A 19,588-nucleotide genomic window follows, 5' to 3' on the forward strand; every position below is an offset into this window, starting at 1 on the left:
ATGAATGAAATATACTTTTTTCCTTTACATAGCTGAATGTGCTGACAACAAAATCACACAAAAATGGAACTCAAATGTATCAACCCATGGAGGTCTGGATTTGGAGTCACACTCTAAATTAAAGTCACACTACAGGCTGATCCAACTTTGATGTAATGTCCTTAAAACAAGTCAAAATGAGGCTCAGTAGTGTGTATGACCTCCCTACAACGCCTGGGCATGCTCCTGATGAGGTGGCGGATGGTCTCCTGAGGGATCTCCTCCCAGACCTGGACTCCTGGACAGTCTGTGGTGCAACGTGGCGTTGGTGGATGGAGCGAGACATGATGTCCCAGATGTGTTCAATTGGATTCAGGTCTGGGGAACAGGCAGGCCAGTCCATAGCATCAATGCCTTCCTCTTGCAGGAACTGCTGACACACTCCAGCCACATGAGGTCTAGCATTGTCTTGCATTAGGAGGAACCCACGGCCAACCGCACCAGCATATGGCAGTCAGGCTACCTCTGACGAGCACATGGAGGGCATTGCGGCCCCCCAAAGAAATGCCACCCCACACCATGACTGACCCACCGCCAAACCGATCATGCTGGAGGATGTTGCAGGCAGCAGAACGTTCTCCACGGCGTCTCCAGACTGTCACATGTGCTCAGTGTGAACCTGCTTTCATCTGTGAAGAGCACAGGGATCCAGTGGCGAATTTGCCGATCTTGGGGTTCTCTGGCAAATGCCAAATGTCCTGCACGGTGTTGGGCTGTAAGCACAACCCCCACCCGTGAATGTCGGGCCCTCATACCACCCTCATGGAGTCTGTTTCTGACCGTTTGAGCAGACACATGCACATTTGTGGCCTGCTGGAGGTCGTTTTGCAGGGCTCTGGCAGTAAATCCTTGCACAAAGGCGGAGGTAGTGGTCCTGCTGCTGGGTTGTTGCCATCCTACGGCCTCCTCCACGTCTCCTGATGTACTGGCCTGTCTCCTGGTAGCGCCTCCATGCTCTGGACACTACGGCTGACAGACACAGCAAACCTTCTTGCCACAGCTCGCATTGATGTGCCATCCTGGATAAGCTGCACTACCTGAGCCACTTGTGTGGGTTGTAGACTCTGTCTCATGCTACCACTAGAGTGAAAGCACCGCCAGCATTCAAAAGTGACCAAAACATCAGCCAGGAAGCATAGGAACTGAGAAGTGGTCTGTGGTTACCACCTGCAGAACCACTCCTTTATTGGGGGTGTCTTGCTAATTGCCTATAATTTCCACCTGTTGTCTATTCCATTTGCACAACAGCATGTGAAATTTATTGTCAATCAGTGTTGCTTCCTAAGTGGACAGTTTGATTTCACAGAAGTGTGATTGACTTAAGAGTTACATTGTGTTGTTTAAGTGTTCCCTTTATTTTTTTGAGCAGTGTATATATAATAAAGGGTTTGAGTCACTTCAAACTGCCAATGTGAACGTGGCTTTAGAGCAGCCTTAGGTGCATGTGGCCTTGTGTCCCCTCCCCCTTGATGTCCCCAGTCAGACAATGTCATTGGATGGCAGTGATGGTGGGCTGGGCAGTCCGGCGCCGACAGTGCAATACGGCGTCATGGACGGTAGGGAAGACCATTTCTGGGGTCGCGACCCCAGTGAAAAACTGCAGGGTGCGGAGTTCAGCCAGCAGAGTTCCTGTTAGGAAACAACACACAGCTTGGTAGGTAGGCCTATATCTAACTGACTAGTGTTATCGTTGCTACGGCTAGTGTCTTAAACAACCTCTAGTTCAGTTACCCTCAGGTTTTTTAATAGTAATCTAGACCAGTATGTTATAACTCACTGCTGCAGCCAGCGATGAAGACACACACATCCACAGCTGCATACTCCTTGATCACCTGCAGAGAGGAAAACTCATGAGAACACCATGAAATGAGGAAGTTGGAAACCTAATAGGCGATCAGAAGTAACACCAGAGTCCTGTTCAGAAGGGCCCAACATTACGATAGAAATGTCATGAACAAAGCTGACATTACGCCTAATTCTGCATGACAGAATGGCATATCTGTTCTGTAATGTTACACTTCTGAACAGACCCCAGTGCTCTGCGAGTCGAGATAAGGTCCCTTACCAACTTGATTGCTTTGGCTCCCACAGAATCGATGAAGTTGACGGGGGTCCAGTCCAGAATGAGGGTGTGGACAGGACAGAGGGGCTCTAGGAACCGGGTCTCCTCAGAGTCTGACTCTGTGTGGGTCTCGGCCACCAGCCCGTTCCCCTGCATCTCCAAGTGGTTCTGGGAGCCGCCCCCTGACACCACTTCGTGAGTGACGCCCAGCTCCACATCCTGGCCCAATCACAAGACGACCAAAATTGTATCAGCCAATCATATAGGAGAATGAAGGAAACCAATATCGTGTCTGCCAATCACACAAGACCAAAATTGTACCAGGCAATCACACCTCTTTTGGCTTCAAACCAACCACAACAAGTCTAACAGCAAAAGCCTCTTAGAAAATGACTACGTGAAGGCCTTCAATTCTGCCCGTCTGTCTGGTGTTCTGGTTACAGTGTCAATATGTGGCGTGTTTTAACAAGAAGCAGGGGAAGTAAACCAAATAGTGATATTGTGAGTGATGGAGCAGAAAAATAGCATATTGAATGGGCTCACCAGTTTGACGACAGCACTCATTTTTTGTGGTGACTTGTGGTTTTGGCTCTCCCTCTCTGCGCTCTCCTTCTTCAGTTTTCTTTTTCGGGCTTTCCGTAGAGCCTGGAGATGTACGGGGTCCACTCCTGTCTGTACACATGTTTAAATATGACGAGACAGGATGGGCCAAGCTGGTTTTCCCCAATGCAAGGATCCCTCACTGAACTGTAGTGTAGCTACAGTCTACAGGAGAGATAGACTAGTTTGCTAGGCCTAAAGTGCTTGACCCGTAACATAGTCGGACAAAAATGAAAACTTATGCAACTCTGCATATTCCACACACAGAAACACACACGGCAGCTGAGGTTACCTTCTCTTTGAGGGCGTTCAAATAAAGGTCACTGTTTGCAAAGTAGATTGAAGAGTTTGAGTGGAAAATCTTAATCCCTGTGCATTCAGCTGCCTGGAACAGAGAGGCAGAATCACAGGTCTCACTGCTCATCCAACACCATGCACTTTCTCATTCTATCCCAGGGTAGTTTACAGGCCAGTTACGGGCACTAACAAGTTCATTTAGAAAAACCTTGTCCACCATTACAATTTCTTTGTGACAAACTATCGCTAGGCAATTGTTCAATACTTTAACGAGACCTAGCTTTTTAGTGCCTGCAACTGTAAGACCATATAGAGAGTTGCTCATTATCACAAAATGACACATTATTACTTTTTCATATTCATCCACGTCACAGTACAGGCCTGTGTCCAGGACCTGTCCCAGGATCACACTCTTTGGGCTGTGGGAGAGGAAGGGGGCGAGAGATATCGAAACGTTTAGCAGTTATTTCATACATTTCCATTGAACAGATTAAAACTGAAATGACTCAACCCAAAAATCTAGCTTTTTTCCAAATCAAGCTGGTGATATGAAATGGTTACCAGTGATCGTGAAGGGGATATTAAATACTACACTTGAATATATTTCAGAAGTAGTAGGATGGTTTAGTACCTCTGTGTTCTGTAGATGACACTCAGGATAGCAAATCCTAAGGCCACCAGAAGTCCAAGATCAAGGCCCAACAGCACAGAGGCCACAAAGGCTACCAGCCAGATAGCCTGGAAGACAATACAGACCAAAGCAACAATGGTTACAGATCCATAGTATAGGCCTCGTCCCAGGTCTCTTTGTGCTGTGTATCCAACTCTTACAGTCACTGTCATGCATCATTCAGTAAGACAGTGTGAACTGATCTGGGACCAGGCTACCAGCCAGATAGCCTGGAAGACAATACAGACCAAAGCAACAATGGTTACAGATCCATAGTATAGGCCTCGTCCCAGGTCTCTTTGTGCTGTGTATCCAACTCTTACAGTCACTGTCATGCATCATTCAGTAAGACAGCGTGAACTGATCTGGGACCAGGCTACCAGCCAGATAGCCTGGAAGACAATACAGACCAAAGCAACAATGGTTACAGATCCATAGTATAGGCCTCGTCCCAGGTCTCTTTGTGCTGTGTATCCAACTCTTACAGTCACTGTCATGCATCATTCAGTAAGACAGTGTGAACTGATCTGGGACCAGGCTACCAGCCAGATAGCCTGGAAGACAATACAGACCAAAGCAACAATGGTTACAGATCCATAGTATAGGCCTCGTCCCAGGTCTCTTTGTGCTGTGTATCCAACTCTTACAGTCACTGTCATGCATCATTCAGTAAGACAGCGTGAACTGATCTGGGACCAGGCTACCAGCCAGATAGCCTGGAAGACAATACAGACCAAAGCAACAATGGTTACAGATCCATAGTATAGGCCTCGTCCCAGGTCTCTTTGTGCTGTGTATCCAACTCTTACAGTCACTGTCATGCATCATTCAGTAAGACAGCGTGAACTGATCTGGGACCAGGCTACCAGCCAGATAGCCTGGAAGACAATACAGACCAAAGCAACAATGGTTACAGATCCATAGTATAGGCCTCGTCCCAGGTCTCTTTGTGCTGTGTATCCAACTCTTACAGTCACTGTCATGCATCATTCAGTAAGACAGCGTGAACTGATCTGGGACCAGGCTACCAGCCAGATAGCCTGGAAGACAATACAGACCAAAGCAACAATGGTTACAGATCCATAGTATAGGCCTCGTCCCAGGTCTCTTTGTGCTGTGTATCCAACTCTTACAGTCACTGTCATGCATCATTCAGTAAGACAGTGTGAACTGATCTGGGACCAGGCTACCAGCCAGATAGCCTGGAAGACAATACAGACCAAAGCAACAATGGTTACAGATCCATAGTATAGGCCTCGTCCCAGGTCTCTTTGTGCTGTGTATCCAACTCTTACAGTCACTGTCATGCAATGACCGTATGATCATTCGGTAAGATAGCGAACTGATCTGGGACCAGGCTTCCATAGCAAACTGATCTGGGACCAGGCTTCCATAGCAAACTGATCTGGGACCAGGCTTCCATAGCAAACTGATCTGGGACCAGGCTTCCATAGCAAACTGATCTGGGACCAGGCTTCCATAGCAAACTGATCTGGGACAAGGCTACCATAGCAAACTGATCTGGGACAAGGCTACCATAGCAAACTGATCTGGGACAAGGCTACCATAGCAAACTGATCTGGGACAAGGCTACCATAGCAAACTGATCTGGGACAAGGCTACCATAGCAAACTGATCTGGGACAAGGCTACCATAGCAAACTGATCTGGGACCAGGCTTCCATAGCAAACTGATCTGGGACCAGGCTTCCATAGCAAACTGATCTGGGACCAGGCTACCATAGCAAACTGATCTGGGACAAGGCTACCATAGCAAACTGATCTGGGACAAGGCTACCATAGCAAACTGATCTGGGACAAGGCTACCATAGCAAACTGATCTGGGACAAGGCTACCATAGCAAACTGATCTGGGACCAGGCTTCCATAGCAAACTGATCTGGGACAAGGCTACCATAGCATGACATGTACTGAAGGAATCTGTCCGATTGGGTTTTCTGGTGCGATGTGGTCATGATGTGGTCAGATCATTTAAATTGCTTACATTTTAGTCAATTCAGAAAGTAAACCAAAATCTAAGTTTACATTGAAAAGCATTTAAGATAATTGGAATTTCAGTGTACTTCCTGAAATGACCCTGGGTTAGATGTAATCAGAAGGAGTTGTGTTGCGGTCCAGACTCACCAACTCGATCTTGCTGGTCCTCCACAGGGCAGGGATGTCCCTGAATTGTTTAAACATCCCCAGCAGGTTAACCATGATGATGGCAGCCAGCGCGGTCTGAAATGACAGGGGGAATCAGGGTTGAGTCAGGGTGCATTACCATTCAAATAGGATTGGACATTTCAATGCAAATATTTATTTTTTAGGCTACTGTAATAGCGATTCAAATTCCAACATTAATGCAACTTTTTAATTGGTTGACATTTTGCAAGGGATATATTAAATAAAGCTAGTGCCTCTGACAGGACTGTTTCCCTTCCTCATTCTTCCTTAGCCATCTCATAGAACACCCGCTGTAGGGGGTGTTGGTCGGTAACTGTTACACCCACCTGTGGCAGAGGCTGGAAGACAAAACCAATGGCCACCACCACCAGCAACACCACCATGGACGCCAACAGACCTGCAATCTGCAAAGACACACACAGATAAGGTACGTTAACACACCTCTCATTTAGCCTTCCTGGAGTCTGCACAGAAGCGTCTGTGGTTGATCTAATCTTTATTGCTTCACGGCGCCAATTTAGCTCCCGTTATGAGGTGACACATGTAATGAAAGGACAACTGTGTCATGTTAATGACCATACACTCAGTGTGGGCCCAGCAAACAGGATGGGTGTGTGTGTGTGTCACTGTATCAAATCAAATTTTATTTGTCACATGCACCGAATACAACAGAGAAATGTTTACTTACAAGCCCTTAAAAGTAACAATTAAAGAGCAGTAGTAAAATAACAATAGCGAGGCTGTATACAGGGGTAACGGAACAGAGTCAATGTGCGGGGGCACCAGTTAGTCGAGGTAATATTACATGTAGGTAGATATTAAAGTCACTATGCATCTATGTATGTGTGTGTGTGTCTGAGTCTGCGCATGTGTGTGTTACCTGCGTATTGCCCCCGGTGCTCTCCTGCACCAGACTGCGGGACATGGAACAGGTGATGGCGAAGGTGTGGAAGAAAGAGCTGACAAAGTTACACAGGCCCAGGGCAATCAGCTCCTACAGGGCAACACAGAGCCAACGGGTTAGACTCTGGGGTAAAGTATCCCACAGGTACAGATCTAGGATCAGCTCCTACAGGGCAACACAGAGCCAACGGGTTAGACTCTGGGGTAAAGTATCCCACAGGTACAGATCTAGGATCAGTTCCTACAGGGCAACACAGAGCCAACGGGTTAGACTCTGGGGTAAAGTATCCCACAGGTACAGATCTAGGATCAGCTCCTACAGGGCAACACAGAGCCAACGGGTTAGACTCTGGGGTAAAGTATCCCATAGGTACAGATCTAGGATCAGCTTCCCTCACCCCATGCCTAACCTTAACCATTAGTGGGGGAAATGCTATGACGTTCTTTGACATCGCCACTCTCCAAGGCTATAATGGCTACAGTACTGTGGATAAACTGACCTGGTTACCATCCACACTGTAGCCGTGTTTCAGAGCAAAGATCTTGGCCAGAGAGATTCCCATGGAGAAGCCCACCACCGCTATGGCGATAGAATCCGTTACCAAGTTGGGCAACAGAGAGAAGTCTGGGATTGCAGGTGGGAGCAGCCTGGAAACAAACAACAAATATTGTCTGAGAAGTTGACTGAATAGTAACAACTGTTTGTACAGTACATGGTCTTCTGATGCTGTTACTTGTGCATTTTGACTCACTAAACACTTTTTGGACCATAATATGCCACCGATACCTTTTCCCACTATAGAGCTGATCTGAACCGTACTGGCTTGGATATTGGGTTCTCACAATGTGCTTTCAGGTTCTAGTAACTATGTAGGATGTATACAGCAACCCGTTTGGTTTGGCTGGGCCGAAGGCCAGTTCAGTACAGCTTGGTTTGGATCAGCCCAGTAGTGTGAACAGTCCTTCTCTTACCCGGATGGAATTGTCCTGACCACGTCCACTTGGTAGTTCTCTGACAGACTGAGGCCATAGGAGATCCCCGTTGAGACCATGACCACAATGATCTCTCCAGGGATGGGCACAGGCAGCTTCTTCTTGAAGCGCTCGTTGAGATCCTTCACGCAGTAGAGGACCACCATGCAGACCCCGCCCACAATCAACGTGGTCACGTTGGTGCTGGTGATGTCACTGAACACGGCCGTGACACTCTGGGAGGAGAGAGGGGGTGTGAGAGACCTGGGAGTGTGTCCGTGTCCCGAGAGCATTGCATAAAACTCACAATCTATATTAATCAGGAATTAATCATGTCATTAATCATTAACTAAATCACGCAGGTGTGTAAACTAGACCTAATACCCATGTATTACAGGAGAGTACATCCACGGACTCCTATAATGTGGATGACTTTCCTGTCTGCTACCGTTTAAAAGTTAACCACTCCATTCCTCATGCAGGGGCCACCATCCAGCGGCCTCTGAGAGGCCCCGTCAGTGACTCACGTGAAGAGCGGACAGGGGCCCACTGAAGCGCGGGGTCTGGATGCCCAGCAGGTATTTAAGCTGAGAGATGAAGACGTGAACAGCCGCGGCCGTGGTGAATCCGCGTACCAGGGGCTCCGTGAGGTAGATGGCCACAAAGCCAAACCGCAACAACCCCAGGACCAGCTGGGGGGAAAGGAAAGAAGGAGACAGAAAGACAAAGACAAACAAGGGGAGAGTAGATGATGACGGTTTACTTGCATAATAAATGTCAATATAGATAAAGTAGGTTGACATTATGTCAACTAAGTTGCGGTCCTGTGGATCCCACTATGGTTGAGTAAACAGTGAGCGCTGAGAAACCGGTTGAAACCACAAACCCCCAAGGTTATGGGATGATCCTTATCTTTGGCATGAAAACTTTTGACCTCTTATTGAGAGACTGACTAGTGGTGGGAAAGCTAGTGGCAACAGAGAGGATGCTGGGTTATTTGAGGGGACATTTTTCTGAAGGTGGAAGAGGGGAGTGTAACCCACCTGTATGACTCCCACCAGGGTGGTGAGGACTACGGCTACGTGGACCCTCCTGGCATCGCGGGCCTCTGTGTCGATGAAGACGGTGGCGTTGGTGGCAGTACCATTCAGGGCCTGAATCGTGAACATGGAGTCAGGGGCCTCCCTCACCACCACTCCTCCAATCATCAGGCTGATCACCGCAAACGTGCCTGCAGAGAGCACAGCCACAGCCTTAAAATTAGGGGTGTCAAACTCAACTCCTGGAGGATTGAATGTTAGCTGTTTTTGCTATTTCCTTTCCATTTGTGGAAGCAGGCTGCCTAATGGTTAAGAGCGTTATAACACTAACCGAAATGTCGCTGGTACAAAAGCACAGAGCCGACTAGGTGAAAACTCTGTCAATGTGCCCTTGAGCAAGGCACTTAACCCTAATTGCTCCTGTAAGTCTCCCTGGTTAAGAGCGTCTGCTAAATGACTCAAATGTAAATGCACAATGTGTCCAATTAAGACCTAGACAATCAGGGAGTTCCTCACTAATTAGTGACCTTAACTGATCAATGAAGAACAGGAGAGGAGCGAAAACCAACCGACACTCGGCCCTCCAGGAATTGACTTCCGACACCCCTGGGGGCTAATGGTTTAGGGGTAGGGGCTTTTAAGGGACAGGGTTTAGGAGTTCTAGGCTTCAGGGACACAGACAACACCTAGCAACATCATTGATACTGAATATGGTGACATCCTCACTCTGAAAACAGAATAATAGAAGTATAAATGAATTCAATGAACTGAACTGTGAGGCGCACTCTCTCTTCAGTGGGTTGAGTCTGACTGACCATTGCCTCTCATCCTGTGTGGCTCAATTGGGAGAGCATGCACCACCAAAATTGTGGGTTCGCTTCCCGGGACCGCACACATGGAAAACATATGTACGCATGACTGGAAGTGGCTTTGTATAAAAGTGTCTGTTAAATGGCATATATTATTATTTCATGACATTGAATCATACAAGTTTGACTTGGTAGCTTTGGCACTCCCCCTAGGTCAAATAATTATCATAGCACTCCCCATTCCCCTCGAGGTTATCAGTCAGTCGCCAAGGTGCCAGGTTCTGTATCAGTAATGGTTTAATAGAGAGGGGAGACATCAGTGCCACACCAGTGCAAACAGCTGTGAACCCAGTCCAGGCACCTCTGCCGGGGCAAGTCTCTGTGTCTGGTAAATGAGGTATGAAGCAATGTAAAAAACTCATGTTAAAAATGTGTTCTCATTTCCAGATCAGGTTTGCTTGTGTTAGTTCGTTACGTTTGCAACTAGAGATGTTGACACGGGCTTTTGCCCAAGACTTCAACGGGTGCCAAAATATTCCTTCATCCCTGCCTCAGAGGGAGAGAAGGCAGTCGCAAGTTACTACAGCAACTGCCCTCCTTAAGGCCACAATTTGGGCGGAGGCCATTTTGTTACAACTGCTGCCACTAACTATTTCCAAGACGGTTTTAGTTCTTCTTTTCTTGTTGAAGTGTTTAATGTGATTCACTGACTCACCGAGTTGTCAAAAGGAGACAAACGTGACGGCTGAAATTGGAGGCAAGGCTCTGTCTGCCTTGAATGTTCCCATAAATCTAGCCTGTCTATGTGCAACAGATGGGGTCACTATATGCCAAGAGACCTGACCTCACCCAAGCTTCACAAGGACACCGATCAATTCCCAAAGTAAACCATTTCAAAACTTGGCTCATTTCCTGAAGTGTCATGAAAAAAAGTTTTTTTTAGAGCTATTATTCTGGTCACTTAATCTGTTACTTTTTAACAGATTAATCTCTCAGAGGTAACACCCAGACTCTTGATTGACTGGGCTCCCTGGGTGGATGAGAAGGCCGAGTCCCATATAGCACCATATTACCTTCATAGTGCACTACTGTGGACCCGGGCCCCATAGGGCTCTGACCAACAGTAGAGCACGAAATAGGGTGCTATTTGGAATTCACCTGTTGTTGGCGTGGTTTGGAATGGTCAGTCTGTACTTGGCACAGCCACCGGAATACAAAACTCTCTGGCCAAGAAGTGAAAAGGCCACGGCTGTCCAGGGGTAGAGACCTACGGGAAAACTATGTGAATACAACCAGGACTACTTCATTGGAACACCCAGTAGGAGTAACATCCATTATCACCACAGGTAGGCTGCAGGGGTAGTGTTCAGTAGGGCACAAAGTAACAAACCGGTTTGCAAGGGAAAACAAAAACCAATGTTCTTATTAGAGACGTTTGGGTAGTATCTGTACCTCCACGTTTCAAAACATTTACTTAAGCAATAAGGCCTGAGGGAGTGTGGTATATGGTCAATATACCACGGGTAAAGGGCTGTTCTTATGCACGACGCAACGCAGAGTATACAGCCCGTAGCCTTGGTATATTGGCCATATATCACAAACCCCAGAGGTGCCTCATTGCTATTATAAACTGGTTACCAATGTAATTAGAGCAGTAAAAATTAATGTTTCGTCATACCCGTGGTATACGGTCTGATATAGCACTACTGTCAGCCAATCAGCATTCAGGGCTCGAACCACCCAATTTATAACACTGAACACGACTCCGCTCCTGGTTAGCCACATTATACATCTCAATAGTGTAAAGTGACTTCCTCTGCACTAGTTGGAGCTCTGTCGTCGGGATGGCTCACCTATAGATATGTGTCTAGAAGTCCCAAAGAAGGTGTAGAGCAGGACAGGGTAGAAGGAGGAGTACAGGCCATACACAGGAGGCACGGCAGCCAGCATGGCATAGGCAAGACCTGGGGAGAGAGGATGGGGGGAGAGATGGAATGATGTTCTACTACCCAGTGCATACACACATTGATACATCAGTAGTTAAGATGGGGAGAAGTCTGTCCATAATAAAGAGCTGCTCTACCTTCTTAACAGCAACGCAGGTCCTACAGGTTCTAGTTTTGTCGCACCTGGACTACTGTACAGTCGTGTGATCAGGTGCCACAAAGAGGGTCTTGTTGTGAAATGTTTTTAAAATTGTACAGCTTCCTTCATTTTGATGGACCCCAGGAAGAGTAGCTGCTGCCTTGGCAGGAACTAATGGGGATCCATAATAAATACAGTACCAGTCAAAAGTTAGGACACACTTATTCATTCCAGGATTTTTCTTTATTTTTACATTGTAGAATAGTGAAGACACACTCTTGGCATCCAGGTGAAGCTGGTTGAGAGAATGCCAAGAGTGTGAAAAACTGTCATCAAGGCAAAGGGTGGCTAGTTTGAAGGATCTCAAATATAAAATATATTTGGATTTGTTTAACACTTTTTTGGTGACATGACATGATTCCATGTGTTATTTCATAGTTTTGATGTCTTCACTATTATTCTATAATAGTAAAAATAAAGAAAAACCCTAGAATGAGTAGGTGTGTCCAAACTTGACTGGTAATGTATATGCTGAACGAAAATATAAAACGCAACATGCAACAATTTCAAAGATGTTGCCGAGTTACAGTTCATATATAACGAAGTCAGTCAATTGAAATAAATATATTAGGCCCTAATCTATGGATTTCATATAACTGGGCAAGGACGCAGCAATTAGTGGGCATAGGTCCACCCACTGGGGAGCCAGGCCCAGTCAATCAGAATGACTTTTTCCCCACAAAAGGGCTTTGTTACAGATAGAAATACTCCTCAGAAGAAGCCGGATGTGGAAGTCCTGGGCTGGTCTGCAGTTGTGAGGCCGGTTGGACGTATTGTAAATGCCCCAAAATGACGATGAAAGTGGCTTATGATAAAAAAAAATAACTTTAAAAAACATTAAATGTGCCGCCCCCCGACTCTAAACCCATTCTGAGAAGTGCCGCCCCCGACTCTAAACCCATTCTGAGAAGTGCCGCCCCGACTCTAAACCCATTCTGAGAAGTGCCGCCCCCGACTCTAAACCCATTCTGATTAGTGCCGCCCCCGACTCTAAACCCATTCTGAGAAGTGCCGCCCCCGACTCTAAACCCATTCCGAGAAGTGCCGCCCCGACTCTAAACCCATTCCGAGAAGTGCCGCCCTAAACCCATTCCGAGACTCTAAACCCATTCCGAGAAGTGCCGCCCCCATTCCGACTCTAAACCCATTCCGAGAAGTGCCGCCCCAGACTCTAAACCCATTCCGAGAAGTGCCGCCCCTAAACCCACTCTAAACCCATTCCGAGAAGTGCCGCCCCGACTCTAAACCCATTCCGAGAAGTGCCGCCCGACCTAAACCCATTCCGAGACCTCTAAACCCATTCCGAGAAGTGCCGCCCCGACTCTAAACCCATTCCGAGAAGTGCCGCCCCCGACTCTAAACCCATTCCGAGAAGTGCCGCCCCGACTCTAAACCCATTCCGAGAAGTGCCGCCCCGACTCTAAACCCATTCCGAGAAGTCTAAACCCCCGCCCGACTCTAAACCCATTCCGAGAAGTGCCGCCCCGACTCTAAACCCATTCCGAGAAGTGCCGCCCCCGACTCTAAACCCATTCCGTGCCGCCCCGACTCTAAACCCATTCCGAGAAGTGCCGCCCCCGACTCTAAACCCATTCCGAGAAGTGCCGCCCCGACTCTAAACCCATTCCGAGAAGTGCCGCCCCGACTCTAAACCCATTCTGAGAAGTGCCGCCCCCGACTCTAAACCCATTCCGAGAAGTGCCGCCCCGACTCTAAACCCATTCCGAGAAGTGCCGCCCCGACTCTAAACCCATTCTGAGAAGTGCCGCCCCGACTCTAAACCCATTCTGAGAAGTGCCGCCCCGACTCTAAACCCATTCTGAGAAGTGCCGCCCCGACTCTAAACCCATTCTGTGCCGCCCCGACTCTAAACCCATTCTGTGCCGCCCCGACTCTAAACCCATTCTGAGAAGTGCCGCCCCGACTCTAAACCCATTCTGAGAAGTGCCGCCCCCGACTCTAAACCCATTCTGAGAAGTGCCGCCCCGACTCTAAACCCATTCTGAGAAGTGCCGCCCCGACTCTAAACCCATTCTGAGAAGTGCCGCCCCCGACTCTAAACCCATTCTGAGAAGTGCCGCCCCGACTCTAAACCCATTCTGAGAAGTGCCGCCCCGACTCTAAACCCATTCTGAGAAGTGCCGCCCCCGACTCTAAACCCATTCTGAGAAGTGCCGCCCCGACTCTAAACCCATTCTGAGAAGTGCCGCCCCGACTCTAAACCCATTCTGAGAAGTGCCGCCCCCGACTCTAAACCCATTCTGAGAAGTGCCGCCCCCATTCTGAGAAGTGCCGACTCTAAACCCATTCTGAGAAGTGCCGCCCCGACTCTAAACCCATTCTGAGAAGTGCCGCCCCCGACTCTAAACCCATTCTGAGAAGTGCCGCCCCCCATTCGACTCTAAACCCATTCTGAGAAGTGCCGCCCCCGACTCTAAACCCATTCTGAGAAGTGCCGCCCCGACTCTAAACCCATTCTGAGAAGTGCCGCCCCGACTCTAAACCCATTCTGAGCTGTGCCGCCCCGACTCTAAACCCATTCTGAGCTGTGCCGCCCCGACTCTAAACCCATTCTGAGCTGTGCCGCCCCGACTCTAAACCCATTCTGAGCTGTGCCGCCCCTGACTCTAAACCCATTCTGAGCTGTGCCGCCCCTGACTCTAAACCCATTCTGAGCTGTGCCGCCCCTGACTCTAAACCCATTCTGAGCTGTGCCGCCCCTGACTCTAAACCCATTCTGAGCTGTGCCGCCCCTGACTCTAAACCCATTCTGAGCTGTGACTCTAAACCCATTGACTCTAACTCTAAACCCATTCTGAGAAGTGCCGCCCCTGACTCTAAACCCATTCTGAGAAGTGCCGCCCCTGACTCTAAACCCATTCTGAGCTGTGCAGCAGTATACCCCTGACTCCAACCCCACTGACCTTGAGGTAGCTGCATGACCCCTGTGCTGAGGCCTGAGACCAGGTCCCCAAACAGGTACTCTTTGACAGGGTAGGACGGCAGCCATGTTAAAATGGGCAGGAAGCTCAGAGCAATGGCTTTGGCCCTCTCTGATGAGCAGCTGGGAAGAGAGAGAGTGAGTGAGTGAGTAGGTGTGTGTGTGTGTGTGTGTGTGTGTGTGTGTGTGTGTGTGTGTGTGTGTGTGTGTGTGTGTGTGTGTGTGTGTATAATCAGCTTATCTATTAGGGAAGCTTCCAAGCAGCAAGTAAATGGGTGTGTACTTCTACTAGTGTAATACTAGACAAACATTGTCAGATTAAAAAAATAATAATCATAACTTCACATAAGCTTTTACAGTCCTAACAAATTTCCTGAAAAAAGGTATTGCATAATTCCACATCCCAGTCACACACCCAGCAATGTTCTTCAATCCTGGTCATCAAAACACCGATATGTATGTCTACTAGGCTAGAACAACACTTGAACACACTGTGGGTCCCAATGACCAGGAATGAAGAACACAACACTCTGTTCAGATCTGTAACAGGGTCGTGTTCTTTAGGCGCCTTATGGCAGAAAACAGACTGGATCAGATTGGGACTACCTGGACCTGTCCAATAAGAACCACAAATATTTTCCATTTTCTGTTGCAAAACGTTTTGCTACAGTGTGTACTATTAAACACAACCCAGGTCTGTGGACACTAACTCGATGTAGATGCTTACTGGAACTGCTGTGCCAGTCTCTGTCTGATGGTCTTGGGGCTCCGCTCTCTCGGGTGCAGGAGCTGGGTGTGAAGGTAGGCCTCATCGAACACAGGCCGTTCCACACGGTACATCAGCGGTGGGGGCGCATCCTCGCAGGGCGTTACATGTTGTTCCATAACACAGACAGGACACTGGGCATGTCAGAGAAAGGGGGCGGCTCCTAGCTTAAGTAGGCTTTTTCTCTCTCTGTGTGTGGTTCGCTGACTCCTTTTCCACACGTCCTGCTTCCTCCCGCTGCTCTGCTGAGAGAGGAAGACAAAACAGTTCAGTAACTGTTTAGACCAAATGTTTTTGAAGCAAAGCGTTGTTTTGACCAAACTCCAGCAGGGTTGAGCACCATGCGGCTGGTAGTTTTCATTAATAGAGTAGCCCTATTTATGGAAATTACAATAAGTTTCAGATTTTTTTTTGGGGGGGTAGTGTTTTCAGCCATATGGGCTATCTTTTCAAGCAAATATTTTTGAACTGATATTGCAAAATTGTGACCAAATATTAACTTTCTGCTCCATGTGGAAAAAGAAAAACAGAGGTTTATTCACTAGGAACCAAAGGGGAAGAAACAGGAAGTGAACTCCAGAACATGTCCAATAAGAAACTTGTTTTCGTGGCAAAACTTTCTGTTGCAAATAGTTGTACTACAGTTGGAACTAATGAATACACCCCATGTGTGTTCTACATAAGAAAGTTTACACTCCAAAATCAATGCAGAGATAGGAGCCTATTCTTTGGGCTAAAGAACAGTCCATACTACACTTCAGGCTGACTGTGGTAGCCTGGCCTACACAACATGGCAAACCAGAGGATATTGACCTTTCAGGTTGGAAGCTACTTAGAGGAAAGGTCTCCAGCAGCCTCACTAAAAATAGACATCCATTTCTTATCATATACTTTATAGACTTCTGCGGCAATGGTAAACATGGTCACAATACTCTTAATCTAAAGCAGGGCTCTCCAACCGTTGTTCCTGGAGAGCTACCCTCCTGTATAGGCATTGACGTAAAGGTATAGGCTATGACTGACTACTTATTGTCAAATCAGAATATTTAAACAAGAATTAAACATGAGATTAAATATACTGAACTTCTGGAAACCTGACAACAAAGACGTGAAGTTATCACACCATGTGTATAGTAACTGGCTGTTCCTGATTATGTTAGCTGCCTAGCGACTTGTGTCATCACTGACAAACCACATCCACAACCACATCAAAATAAAAGGTAGCTAACTAACGTCAGCCACATGTTTTAACCTGAATTGCAGGTTACAGAGGAATGTGTAGCGGAAAAGTGATGGCTATCTACAGAATGAAAAGCGCACATGACAGATGCGAATGAAGGACCATTTCTTACCTTCCCGACCTCAGCCTAGGATGTCACACTCTGACGCGATTGACCGAATTCAATTTTAGAAACTGACCGCGCATCTAGGCTCCGGTTACAGCTTTAACACCGGGAACGCAGTTTAACGACCGTCGACACTCGACAGCCGCATACTCCACCAGAGGAAGATCACTATGGAGCCCGGCGCACGTAAACTCTGACGTCACTAAACCAGTGATCATGGGACTTGTATTTTCTTTCCTACAGTTGTTGGATTCCCCTTTTCTTGTTATCGTTATTGGTGCTATCTATATACGTATTATAGTTCTTTGGTTGGTGCTTTTCCAAAGTATATGCATCTACATTTCCAAAATACTCACCTAAATTAGAAAGAAAAATTATAAATTGGTTTTGTTTCAGTTTATCATACTACATAATTCCGTGAATTTTGTCAACACTGACAATTGCCTTGCAGATAAATTTGAAAAAAGACAGAAGATCACTCATTCTCCCATGGAATAGTAGTCCGGTCGGCCTGGCCCTATTGATGGTCATTGCCTCACAGATTGTGAGGCCTATTGGAAATGTGTGACAGTACACGATTTTGTATACAGTGCATTTCAATGACTGATAAAGACAGTATGTTACTTAATACAGAAACGAAAGGGAGGGGCGTATATTGTGTGTTCGAATCTCTTCATGGATAACTTTAGCATTTTGGCTACTTTGCAACTACTTTGCATGTTAGCTAACCCTTCCCCTAACCTTAACCCAACTCAAAAACCTAACCCTTTAACTACTTAGCTAGCATATTAACTACAACCTTAACCCATAACCGTGCTAACGTTAGCCTCGGCCAATTGAAATTCTTGAAATGTACACGAATGAGTCAAGAGAATTGTGTAATAGACAGGAAATGCGTTGTGATGGAAATCGTGCCTGTCACGAATTTCGAATAAGTCATTTATGTCTATTTCACAATAAGCTGTGACGGTGTGTTGAACCTTAACCATTTTAAACATCAACTTCAATGGGCTACAGACCACATAAGGATACAAAGGCGCTTTCGAGTGGCCTTCTTGTGTAAAATAAATGTATTCATGAAATATTATTAATGTGCTCAAATAATATTCCGACAGATGGCGACATTGTATGCTTTTTACAAGCTCGTGTCTCGGTTCTGCTTTTTTTTTTGTATGGTACGTCACTAATCACTAGATGTCTCCGTTCTGCTTTTTGACATTATATTGCTGGCATTAAATTATAGATAATTGGTCAAAGGCTTAGGTCACCTATACTGCCTAAGTACTGTACTTTATAAAGGGGCAGGTGGGTCCTGCATTCAAACAAATGGTTAAGAAATGGTCATGGATCTAAATGTTGGCTGTGTGAACTTTACAACTTCAACCCTTCATAGTCAATCTTAAATGGCCAATTGGGTGTACCAATTTCACCACCACTACTATATCCACCACTAATTTCATTACTACTACTACTACTTATCAGGCAAAACATAACAACTTAGGTTGGCTACATTCATGTATTTTCTCCACTCTACTCTATAGGCCTAGGAGCATGGAGTACTGAACAGAGGACCCTTTAATCCATAGCCTCTTTGCAGAAATAAGACGACCAGATCCAACTTGTCTGGTGCTAGCAGGCAGCCAGCTGGCACTAAAGGGTGACCCCAAAGGAGGGCTACCTGGAAGACTGCCAGTGACTAAGAGAGTCCCAGGCCTCAAAAGCCTCCTGGACAGGGTCTGTGTAGTGTAATACCCTGGCATAACAGCATTCATTACAGGCCGTGAGGGTAAATTATTTGGTCCTTTTTATTTAATTTTGTATCACTTTTTTTTAAAGAATGGTGATCTCAGATGAAGGCACATGGTAATCTGAATTTCCTCACAATTCAAGGCATAAATACTATTCACTGTTCTCTCTTTGTGCATCTGTTTAACTTTGTAATCATATGAGAACATCAATGTCAAAGGAACTGATTATTTAAAGGCCCATTGCAGTCAAAGTTCAGTTTTCCTATGTTTTGTATCAATTGTACAACAGCTGATTAACTAACACTGTAAAAGTGTTTTTTTAAATTCTGATAGTTGCTGCTTGAAAATCCAATCTACATAGGACCTTCTAATCAGCAGGTTTGCATGGGCGGGAGTTTCGGCTTGCCAGGTGACGTCACCAGGCGGTAATTTGGTTAACAGACCAACAACAAAGAGAGTTCCAAACATAGAGATCCTATTAAATTACTAGAGGGGATCTATGTTATAAATCCTCCAAGTTCCAGAATGGAGTGAAAATGGCAGCCATATTGGTCAGGGACAAATGCAAACTAGTCTATGAATGGCCGTTGAGGCATAATCCAAATTTGACTTATGCAGAAAAAAACATGTAATGCATGTGATATATCTGAAAGTGTGTATTAAAATATTGTCAGATAATTATAACTACAGTTTTTTTTACAGGTTTTATACACATTTTCTGTATAAATAGCCTCTAAAATACATGTAAACAGATCCTAAATGTCTACATTTTTGTTTTCTTGGAAAGCTGTGAGTGCTATATTTTAAATTCTTAAAATGTATTATTTTACACAATATCTGATCAAAATGACTGACCTTTAGACCATCATAAGAAGTGTCAAGTCTAGTCTAGTATTATAATTCCTAATTCTGCCAATAATAGCTAGTTTTCAGTTTTCCCAACTCAGACCACTCCCAGAAAGTCCAAGCAAAATTCTTGCTTGAGAAATGTTTTTTTCCCCATTTTTTAATGAAATCTGTTACATTAACGTACTTAGCTAATTGTTACCCATAAATTATTTGATA

At 46.2% G+C, this 19,588-nt stretch overlaps 1 protein-coding gene across 3 annotated transcripts; it reads right to left on the reverse strand.

Annotated features, from left to right (window-relative positions):
- Positions 1-891: 891 nt before the first annotated feature.
- Positions 892-16,967, reverse strand: slc26a5 (solute carrier family 26 member 5). 3 transcript variants are annotated; one of them, XM_065021430.1, is made up of 18 exons: positions 16,782-16,967; positions 15,391-15,671; positions 14,647-14,786; positions 11,431-11,541; positions 8,772-8,959; positions 8,256-8,420; positions 7,729-7,964; positions 7,257-7,404; positions 6,734-6,847; positions 6,180-6,257; positions 5,812-5,907; positions 3,630-3,736; positions 3,348-3,417; positions 2,994-3,086; positions 2,645-2,773; positions 2,105-2,320; positions 1,817-1,871; positions 892-1,668 (listed from the first exon to the last, which is right to left on the reverse strand). In XM_065021430.1, the coding sequence occupies exons 2-18, from the start codon at positions 15,546-15,548 to the stop codon at positions 1,529-1,531; spliced, it is 2,244 nt and encodes a 747-aa protein (XP_064877502.1). In that variant the 5' UTR covers positions 15,549-15,671; positions 16,782-16,967; the 3' UTR covers positions 892-1,528. The 3 variants fall into 3 exon arrangements, with proteins under 3 accessions (XP_064877502.1, XP_064877501.1, XP_064877504.1); XM_065021429.1 differs by having other exon boundaries at positions 15,391-15,674; XM_065021432.1 differs by lacking the exon at positions 14,647-14,786 and having other exon boundaries at positions 15,391-15,674.
- Between the last annotated feature and the right edge of the window lie 2,621 nt (positions 16,968-19,588).

Source organism: Oncorhynchus nerka, linkage group LG8, assembly GCF_034236695.1.
Source record: "Oncorhynchus nerka isolate Pitt River linkage group LG8, Oner_Uvic_2.0, whole genome shotgun sequence".
NCBI classification, from domain to species: Eukaryota; Metazoa; Chordata; class Actinopteri; order Salmoniformes; family Salmonidae; genus Oncorhynchus; species Oncorhynchus nerka.